Raw genomic sequence first — 11,044 nt, 5'->3', positions numbered from 1 at the left:
ACGTTTATAAAATTAGTATTATATAAGTATAAAATTACCATGTTATTTTGAATGAATAAACATTTAAAGTGAAAATGTGATAATATGTTAGTTTTGTTTTTTTACTCAAGGAGTGAGAAAGTGGAGCATTACATATACAATCCTATTATAATTTTGTCACATATTGGAGATACAAAGAGCATCTTATTCTTATACTATATATTACAACATATAAAGATCAACTGTTGTTACATAACACAGATACAAAGAGCAACTATTTAAGTGGGTAATACATGGGTGATAACATATTGATTTCCATAGCCTATTATTTGAAAGAAAAATCTTCAGTATTATCTTATATGACATGCATATAAGAAGCACATAATTCCCTTTCATGCTAAAAAAGCACTACTTGTTCCATACAGCATAATTGTGGCCACTGGTTGATAGTGTCCATTCCCTCCCAGATGGACACCATGAACCATCTCCAATCTTCATGCACACTTTCTCCCCAATGATTGCAGAGTAAAGGTTTTGCTTGGCCTCTAAAATCCTGATAGGTGATCTACTATGAATACCTTGACACTTGCGAATGTCGATCTGCAATTAACCGCGTAAATCGGTTAATAAGTAGGGATCTCTCTGTGTAAATGAAAATGCATTAGTAGGGTACTAATTCTGTTACACATACCAACTTTACTATCTTCTCACGAATGGAGTTGCCCCAGTCACAAAAGTGATCATAGAAAACTGTTGGTATCCCCGGATGAGTCAATATATATGCATACCCCTGCAGTATCCCAAAATGTTAGTAGATAGTAGCAGATAAAACATTATATACGCATCAGTAAACTACATTTTGGAATTATTTTGGGGAAATGCAACAACGTTTTACTTCTTTCGCAAGCATCGTACTCGCAAGTGATAACAACTTTAGATCAAAACAGTTTACTAGAAGGCAGCAAAAGGGACTTTCCATATTCTTTTGTTGTTTAGAAACCCTCCAAATTACAAAAGTGGCAATAAAGATTGCAGGAAACTTTGTATATTGGACCATAATTTCTCAAATAACTGAGGAAAATGAAAAGCATACTAGATTTCTTGCTGCTACACATTTATGTGCACAAAGATTTTTTATCAGCGAGTTTAAAGTTGATTTGCATAGCATGCAATTTGGCAGAATTCATGATATATTCTCAATAAATGACAATTAATGGAGGACATGATTGAAATTTACTAGTTTTTCTGTTATTGCTTCCTAAAGAGAGTTAACAAGAGGAAGCAATGGTTAAGTGTGTAGGAAACAGGCAAAGAAAGGATACAAAGACTCAAGTTAGTAAGGATCTATCCACCCTTAATTTGATACAATGCATGGAGATATTAACCTACTAACTTTAGGGACACATTAACTAAAGAGGAGAATTATCCAATAGAAATACATTACCACGCAGATAGCATAATGAATACATTACACATAGGATGGAATGATTATCAAATTTAATATCATGCCCATCATCAGGCAAGCAAATTTATAATGTACTTAGTACCATAAGTAATTAATGTCCTCTGCACTGGAAAGAATTATTCTAAATAATCCAATAACCAAAAAAGGAATACCTCCATAAGATGGTCTTTGGGGAAGGGCCAATGAGCCTGCACAGAGAGTGAAACAAGCATAATTCTATGTTTAGTAGTAAAAAATAATAGCTTATTGTGCAAAAAAGTAAAATGATTTCTTGCACTAGATGGAGTCTCATCTCAGTGAATCATTTTAGTAAATAGTAAAGTCAGGACCTGAGTTGAGCCTGTATCATGATTATCTATAAATGTGACTGCTCTTGAAGGCCACCATCCCATCACACCTGGTGGCTTCCCTTGAGGATCACGGAGACGCCAAAAATTTCCCTTGACAGCTTCCTACAAAGAAGTGCATCAGCATACATGAGCAAAGGTATATGTGGTGAGAAATGCAATAAATTTGAGAGTATGTGAGTTTGTAAACTTGATAGTAACTCACTAAGTAGAAACTATACCTTGTTGAATGGTAAAGAAAGAAAAGTAAATAATCAAACCCTCTATGCATGGGAGATATAACAACAATGTTTTTAAGCTATTTTCTCTCCCTCTACCCCCATGTAATAAAAATAAGACAAATAAAAGCCACATTGTTCATTTCTTTTTCAAAAGTTCACTAAACATGCTAAGTGCAAAATGCTGGTTACCTGAAGAATTCCCTTTGTTGTGAAGTCAAATGCAGTTGATAGTTGTCCAGTGCCATCAATCCAATTGATTATTCGCTGCCTATGGCTATCTGCACATACAATTAATGGACAATAAGTAAGCTAAAGGGTAAATGATAAGATAACACTGTCCTAAAATAGGTTAAATTTGTCAACAACAACTATTATGTCATGAAAATAATTTCCTATGACCAACATATTCAAATTTCAGAAAACTCAGAATTTTAACTATGTATTCATATGTTTGAAGAATTGAAATATATATTTAACCACTATACCTTGGTTATAATCCAAAGTAGAAAAATTGTAGTTGCAAGAATCCCAATACTCTCCAACAGAGAACAATGGCCTTGCTCCTTCAATATATTCTCTCACATATTTTGGTGAAAAACTTCAAAGGACAGAATTGAAAGGTATGAATCAAAAGTACATATAATGAAAGAAAACTTCTGGAAAAATCTATTAACAACACATAACAAGTTTTACCCTTTTGCAAAATCAAATCGAAAATCCTGAAATCCTACGTTATGGCGCAGCCACAGGAGCCATCCAATAATATCCTTTCTCACAAAACCTTGGGTATGGTCAATATTGGGAAACCCATGGAAGTTTTCCCCTGTGCTTCTATTACCCTGAAATGAACAACACATAGATACAACAAAGGGAATTTTTATGCATGATGCAGATTAGAATAATAAAAAACATTGGCATGTCACAAATATGTTACCATTCCACCAGTACATGATGTCACAGCACGTTCATCCCATGATAATGGAATTCCATCAAAACGATTATACATTCCTCCGCGTCCTTGGGTCGTGCCAACCCGATGATTGATAACTATGTCAGACATTGATCTTACTTTGTATTGCTTCATCTTTTGTAGCAAAGCTTTCAACTGATGCTCAGAACCATACTTAGTATTCAGAGAGTATAAATTCTGTGGAGTGTAACCTGTAAGATGGAAGAAAGACATAAAATTATCGCAATGCATTCCTTAGGGAAAAGATATAACATCACTTTAAGATCCTATAATTTTATAACTAATTCCTTCAAGGCTCTAACCATCAGGTGAGAATGAATCAACAGCTGGTGGCAACCATGCTGATGTAAATCCAGCTTTAGCTATATCAGGAACTTTGTTATCTAAATTCGACCACCAATTGTATTTGTGAGACTCCCAGTTAAATGCCTGCAAAGCATTTTTTTTAATATTTCAATTGTACTATGAAATTCTTGGGTCTTAATGATCCTAGCTACTACAGAGAAATCTTAGCTACTAAAAATAATCAAATGTGATATCATATGGAAGCATGGGATCCAATGTGACACTTTGGTGAACCCGGTATCTACATGTGATACTTGAGTGAACAATATTGCAGATTCTGTTGCAGTGTTGCAGTGCAGATTCTGTTGCAGAATCTCAAGTGAATTTCATGTCTTCATTGCTGTTTCATGGCTGCAAGTCTGCATTACTATTGCAGCCTCTTTATGTTCTTAGTTTCTGAAGTCAAGTGCATTGTCTAAGTTACTTGCCTTTGTATTCTGCATTCTGCAGCTTTGCTTTTGGTTAGTTATTCTATTTTAGGCAGGTAAGTTTGTTGGTAGTTTATTTAGTTTGGAATATAGCCGTTGGGCTTGTTGCTTGTTATCCAAGTCACCAAGTCATGTATAAATAAAGCCTTTGGCTTTCTGTTTTTCAATAAGAGAAGAAGAGGTATTATTAAGTAAAGATCGTTTTAAACAATGTTATCTGGCATGAGATACTATCATATATCATATGCAAATGTGAGTGTAGTGTTGTAAGTGCCATATTATGAGTGTCCAAACAACATAGCTAAGTTAGTTTTACAAGATCATCTTACCTTTCCAATTAAATAGGATATTTTGAGCACAAACAGTAAATAAATCAAAATCAGGCTGATTTGGCCATTTCAATAAGTGCATAATAAATATGAAAAGTTAGCACAACTTGAAAACTCTTATACTATGGGACATGAGTATGCATAAACGGACACCGGACACCAGAGTAATGAAAATTTACCTGAAAAAGTATTTCTTTTCCATCTCGCAAAACTGCACATGATCATGTACATCAAGAAAGACTCATTAGAACATCAAAAAACCTTGATACTAAATGCTTCTATTGAGTACTTGAAATATTGTCTCAAATACAGCACTTAACCTTAACCGTTAGCCCTTTATGCTAAATAAGTTTTATGGAGTAACAAAGCAATATTCATGGTTCAAAAAGAGTTTAATGTATATAGTGTTCCAATTACCAAAACAAGAAGAATAAAAGTATAATGTATAGAAAACAAGTCCCTTGGTCAGAAACTCAGAATAATGGGTTTAAATTTTTAATATTCTTGCATTGAAAATGACATTCAACAAGCAAGGTATTGCATAACTAACAAGCAAAGTTATTAATTGATCATGATTTGGACTAAATTACACCTGAAAGTCCATTTATGAACGAACACAGTAAGCAAACAACATGATATGTTTAAACAACCTCTGAAATTCTCATTTTTTCTTGCTAATTTTGATAATAAACGGTTAGAATTTAAAAGTTAAGAGCATACCAATATCATTTTGATGATTGTTTTGATCACGTCCCTGCTCGTTAACCAAGAAGCAAAAAAAATAAGGACGTAATTTTTTTTCAAAATAAACTGAGAGATAATGAAGAGTATTTGTGTCATACATATCCCATATTCACTCTGAGTATTTGTGAATCACTCAAATGCAATATGAATACTTGATCACCAACGCAGTAACCTGCATGAATCAACGACAGGAAAAAAAATGTCATTGTTTACTTTGAAAGATGGAGTATATTAGATGTTTATTTTTGAGATAAAACAATGATAATAATAAAAAGGTTGAATATGAGAAGGTAAACGCACCAGAGGGGGTTGAAGTTTTTTGTTTGGGAAACAAAGAGTATTGAGTATTATTTATTAGTAGACAGAAAAGAACACTCACTTAGAATCTCATGAGGGAATGTGTAAAATGGAATCAGAATATTGAGATGAAAAGGACAATGATGATGTAGGATATGAATAGGAGTAAATATAAGATCAATGTATTTCCGAGTTGGAGGTAATAATCTGGATTCTCCACTCTTGTGTTTTCTTCTTCTCTGGCTTTGCCTCAGAATCTAGAAAGAAAGCTTGGCATGTAAGCTAACCTATCACTGCTATTCGTGGAGGGGTTTTGATTCATGACTATGAAAACTGAAAATGACTTCCAAAACAATTCAGAACGTTGCTCTCCAAGTCTACTCTACTCTGGCGAGAGAGGATCTCAACTCAAGACAAGGAACCACCTATACCCTGTTTAAAGTCTGTCCCAAACTAGTAACAATATGACATATCAATGAGAAAAAATGAAACATTGAGATAATATTATCTATTTTTACTTTCTCATCATTGATTTGGGACAGACTTTATAACACCAAATCTTCATCCCTAAGCTCAATATGTATGAGTTCAACTTATCTCTCATACCTTAGAGTCAAACAGTGGAATGTGAAGAGACTTAGAAATTTCTTTGATTTTAAATTTTTATTGAAAAATAATTTAAAATATATATATATATATAAAAAACTGAAAATCGTGTCCATTAAAACTTAAATTTTTATGACTTGTTGCAATCCCCATAAACTATTTCACTCTCCATCTGAATTCAATATATATGTTAAACGTGACCAATGTTATTGGGCTTTGAATATGTTAATATAACCCATTCTGGAAAATGGCTCCTTTCTTGGACTTTCTGGAAAATGGCTCCTTTCTTGGACTTTTTAGGTAGGGTTGGGATCATCTATGAGAGAAAAAAGAGTTTGATAATTTTCTATTTTATTTTATTTAAAATAATTAAAATTTGGATGGTTAAAAATTCTTTTTGTCACGTATAAGCATCTACATGTAGTATTAGAGCATATCTCTACTACAGGTCAGATAAAGATTATTCTTTATTCGAACCTAAATGTTGATCACACAAACTTTTTAAACCTGGATCTGGTCCTGGATCTGAATCTAGCCCGACCTTAAATATCGATCAGGTTTGTCTTTAAACTTGAACCTGACATAACACATTTTAGATATAATGCGTACACATTTTAGATAAAGTCTTCTCAATGTTATTTATTATTATAGATATGTAATTTGACATATAAAATGATATATGTATATATTGTTAAGAGAATAAAATATCTCCTCATATGAGGAGATAACTTATCTCTACCAGCCAGTAAGAGTATGAATGTATTCTATTTTGTTTAGTTTTAGAAATATTTTTACAGAAAATGGTTAAAGATGACATGTGTTATTATTTTAGTGTTTGGAGGAGGTAATTTATCTTCTCATATCATGAGATACTTTATTCTCTATTATTAATAATGTATATATGATGAAAAATTAGAAAATTAATGATACTTTCCATTAAATAGATGTTATTACCCTATACGTAATTGAATAGAAACACATACAAATATGATGTGTGAATAACCATGGAACGAGTCTGAACCGAGTCACATTTGTCCCATACTCGATCCTAAATATTGATTGTCTAATTTTTAAACACGAACACCTGACCCTAAACATAATGAGACTCGACTCTATTTGGATCTGATCATGATCGGATCAAGCCAAGTGAGTGAGTGCGGTCAACTCCTGCTCACCCCTAGCTTCAGGTGAGAGTTGCGCTCTTTCCACATGTTTGTGTGGGAAAAGACTCATCTCCAATATTAGAGAGAGAATTTATGATTTTTGTATGTATATTTAAGGATAAGAATATCATATTATTATATCTGAAGGAGTAATAATATTACATCAGCCGGACTTTGTTTTTGTTTTTTGATACACTCTTCTATCTGATACTAGAGTGGATATCACTCGTTTCAATCAGGAGTTTGGGACTAGCAAAAACAATAAACAACCATGAACTATTTTTGGAGAATTAATTAACTAATTTGTATAATTAAAATACTTAATTTAACACGCTTTAAATGTTAATTCTTTTTTCTATATATTTTAGCCTTTTCTGACTAACTCAAAGAGTGGCAACATATATCAATGTATAGTCGGGTTGATCCCAATGAAAAATAAACTTTATTTGTGAGATGAGAATTTTAAGTTCTAAAAGCATCTCGATCATCCAACTTTATAATTACCTTTAATGTGTTATACTTTCCAATAAATTATACATTTTTGTCTACTTTTATTACAATAATGTAAGTCACCATTTGTCTTTAAAATAAATAATATTATATGATTGCTTAGTATGATGAAAGTTTGTAGTTTTTGTTTATTTTTAAAAAATAAACTTAAAGTTGAAGTATAAATATGTTTGACAAGCTCTTCCCCATTTGGCAGTTGCTTGAATAACATTTCTTCTCCCTCTATTAGAATTATTGCCTAAAGTTCTCTTTCCTACTCATTCATTTTTCATAACAACTTTCCTTATTTGTAGGGACTTTTCTGTTTTATGTTTTTTGGCACTTTCCTTTTTTAGCCTTGTTAAATACCACATTGGTATTGTGTAATCAATCAGCTTTTGCTGAATTACAATGAATCAATTAAGAATTCAATATGGTATCAGAGCAAAATTGCTCTGAATACCGTTGCGCGTATCTTTCTCTTCTTTCCTTCCTTCATTCTCGTCTTCTTCGTGTATTCTTCTTCTTCTTCTCAAGGTTCATCAATGGCGGATTACCAATCAGATTCGCAATTCAACAGCAACAGCAATGAAGCTCAAAATCCACGAAATCCTTTCTATCTACATCCTGGAGAGAATCCAGGAGCAACTCATGTCTCAATGCAGCTTGATGGAACGAATTATAATTCTTGGAGTAGAGCCATGAAACGTGCTCTTCTATCCAAGAACAAATTCAAGTTTGTTGATGGTACTATAACCATGCCTGATGTTGATGACTCAATGTTTGATGATTGGGAAAGATGTAATACCATGGTCATTTCATGGATTACAAGATGTCTAACTTTGCAAATTGCTCAAAGCACAGTTTATATTGAAGATGCTCATGAGCTATGGGATGACTTGAAAGATCGATTCTCAAAAGGGGACCATTTTCGCATGTCAGATTTACTGCAGGAGCTACATTCCATTAAGCAAGGTGATAGAGATATCTCCAACTACTTCACTGATTTGAAAACTGTTTGGGAAGATTTGGAAGCATTGAGATCTATACCTTCATGTACTTGTGTTATCAAATGCAAATGCAGAATGGTAAAAATCATTAAAGAACAAAGAGAATCTGAATATGTGATTTGTTTTTTAAAGGGATTGAATGATGAATTTAGCACAACTAGATCACAAATTCTGTTGCTAGAACCTCTGCCTAGTATCAACAAGGCATTCTCATTATTGCAGCAGCAAGAAAGGCAATTAACTAGTGCCAATATCAAAGTCCTGTTTAATTCCAACATGAGTGGAGTTGGTTCAACTGAAAATGCACAATGGAAAGGTGTTTTAGGCAGAGGAAATGTAACTGGAAAATTCAAAGGTAGAGGAATGGGCAGAGGTTATAATCCTAACAGGAATAATAACCAAAAGGTTTGCACATATTGTGGAAAAGAAAGACACACAGCTGATGTTTGTTATTACAAGCATGGATTCCCACCTAATTTTGGCAAACAAAAGGTTAATAATGCTGTCAACACAAACATGATTGATGCCAGCATCGAAAATGACCCTCTGCATACTGAAAACCATGGCAAATCTGCAATGAATTTTAGTCCAGCTCAATATGCAGAACTAGCAGCCTTGTTCAATAATGCAGGACTAGTTGGATCCTCTGAAGGCAAAGTGAATCAACTTAGCATTATGTCCAAAAATGAAACAGATATGCACAAGGACTCAGGTAACATCCATCCATGGATTCTTGATAGTGGAGCTACAGATCATGTGTGTCCTTGTTTATCTAGCTTCATTTCATATCAATCTATCAAACCTGTCACCATTAAATTGCCAAATGGATCTATTGTTTCAGCTAATTATTCAGGCATTATCAAGTTTTCTGAACATTTGCTATTGCACAAAGTCTTGTTTGTTCCAGATTTCAAATTCAACCTGATATCAATCCATAAACTAGCATCTGATTTGAATTGTAGAATGATGTTTGATGACTCTCAATGTATGATTCAGGATACCAATACCTTGAAGATGATTGGACATGCTAAAGTCATAAGGAACTTGTACATCCTTGACACACCATCACATCCAATTTTAGAGAAACATACTTTGGTTAATTCAGTTTATAGGCATTCTGGTTTTGATTTGTGGCATTACAGATTAGGACATCCTTCTGTTGATGTATTACAACATATTTGTAAGGATTTCTCTTATGTGTATTTTGATCCTAAGAAAATCTGTGATTTCTGTCACTTGGCAAAACAAGCAAAACTGCCATTTCCTATTAGTCAAACAAGAAGTTTAGCACCATTTGATCTAATACATATGGACATTTGGGGCCCCTTATCCACATCTTCTATCAATGGTTTTAAATACTTTTTAACTGTTGTTGATGATTACAGTAAACACACTTGGTTATACCTCATGAAAAATAAATCAGAGGCAAGATTATTGCTGCAAAATTTTGTCACTTATGTTCAAACACAATTCTGCAAAATGGTTAAAGTAATCCGAAGTGACAATGGAATTGAGTTTAAAATGCCTACATTCTTTGACACTTTGGGAATTATTCATCAAACTTCTTGTGTTGAGACTCCACAACCAAACTCAGTTGTTGAAAGAAAGCATAGACATCTACTTAATGTCACTAGATCAATGCTTTTTCATGCACAGCTTCCAAATAATTTTTGGTCATTTGCTGTTCAACATGCAGCATTCATCATAAACAGAATTCCAACATACACTCTGCAGCAAAAGTCACCATATGAAATGCTCTATGAATCAAAGCCTAATTTACAGGAGATCAAGGTGTTTGGTTGTTTGAGTTTTGCCTCTACATTGGTTAGTCATCGCACCAAATTGGATGCAAGGGCCAGAAAATGCATCATGTTGGGTTTCAGGACTGGTGTAAAAGGATATGTGCTTTTTGACTTAAAATCTAGAGAAATCTTCATCTCTAGAAATGTCCAATTCTATGAGGATCAATTTCCTTATCATACTAATGCTGATGCTGCTCCAACTGCTCCAATACTTACTGAATCTTCTTCATCTCCTACATCTGATTTGCCATTCCTTGACACTTTGTTTGACACACCTCACACCTTACCTCAATCTTCTCAACATACTGATCCTGAATCACCACAACATACTGAACCTCCAAACTCCAACCATCAGTCAACACCTACTTCACCTACACAACCTCAAACAATAAGAAGGTCTACCAGAATTTCTCATCCACCATTTCCTCCTCATTCTCGTCCTCAACCTCCTCCTCATTCTCGTTCTCATCCTATCCTCATCCTCCTCCTCATCCTATCCTCATCCTCATCCTCATTCAACTCCTCATCCTATCCCCATCCTCATCCTCATCCTAACATCATTCTTATTCTCGTCCTCATCCTATTCTCTTCCTTATCCTCATCCTCATCCTCATCCTCCTCCTACCCTCTTCCTTATCCTCATCCACTTCCTCATCCTCGTCGTCATCCTATCCTCATCCTCTACCTCATCTTCATCCTAACTTCATCCTCTTCCTCATCCTAATCCTCATCCTCATCCTCTTCCTCATTCACATCCTCATCCTATCCTCATCCTTATCCTCCTCCTCACCCTATCCTCATCCTCATTCACGTCCTCATCCTCCTCCTCATCCTATCCTCATCCTCATT

The 11,044-nt window shown here is 34.1% G+C and overlaps 1 protein-coding gene across 1 annotated transcript; it reads right to left on the bottom strand.

The window, feature by feature from the left end:
• On the bottom strand, positions 351-5,206 carry LOC109353504 (probable alpha-amylase 2). Its single transcript, XM_019595805.1, has 13 exons — positions 5,129-5,206; positions 4,927-5,000; positions 4,805-4,838; positions 4,264-4,301; positions 3,285-3,411; positions 2,947-3,173; positions 2,706-2,851; positions 2,498-2,610; positions 2,202-2,290; positions 1,774-1,896; positions 1,597-1,632; positions 671-769; positions 351-579 (listed from the first exon to the last, which is right to left on the bottom strand). Exons 2-13 carry the CDS (start codon positions 4,933-4,935, stop codon positions 388-390), a joined length of 1,233 nt encoding a protein of 410 aa, XP_019451350.1. The 5' UTR covers positions 4,936-5,000; positions 5,129-5,206; the 3' UTR covers positions 351-387.

Source organism: Lupinus angustifolius, chromosome LG08, assembly GCF_001865875.1.
Source record: "Lupinus angustifolius cultivar Tanjil chromosome LG08, LupAngTanjil_v1.0, whole genome shotgun sequence".
Lineage (NCBI taxonomy): Eukaryota > Viridiplantae > Streptophyta > Magnoliopsida > Fabales > Fabaceae > Lupinus > Lupinus angustifolius.
This window is presented reverse-complemented; position numbering and strand designations above follow the sequence as displayed.

What these genes read in the sequence shown, in the direction of transcription:
- LOC109353504 (XM_019595805.1), bottom strand. An exon ending in GAAAAGAAATACTTTTTCAG is followed by an intron (nt 3,412 to 4,263) that starts GTAAATTTTCAT and finishes AATGCTTTGCAG; the next exon opens with GCATTTAACTGGGAGTCTCA. An exon ending in ATGATACAGGCTCAACTCAG is followed by an intron (nt 1,633 to 1,773) that starts GTCCTGACTTTA and finishes CTCTCTGTGCAG; the next exon opens with GCTCATTGGCCCTTCCCCAA.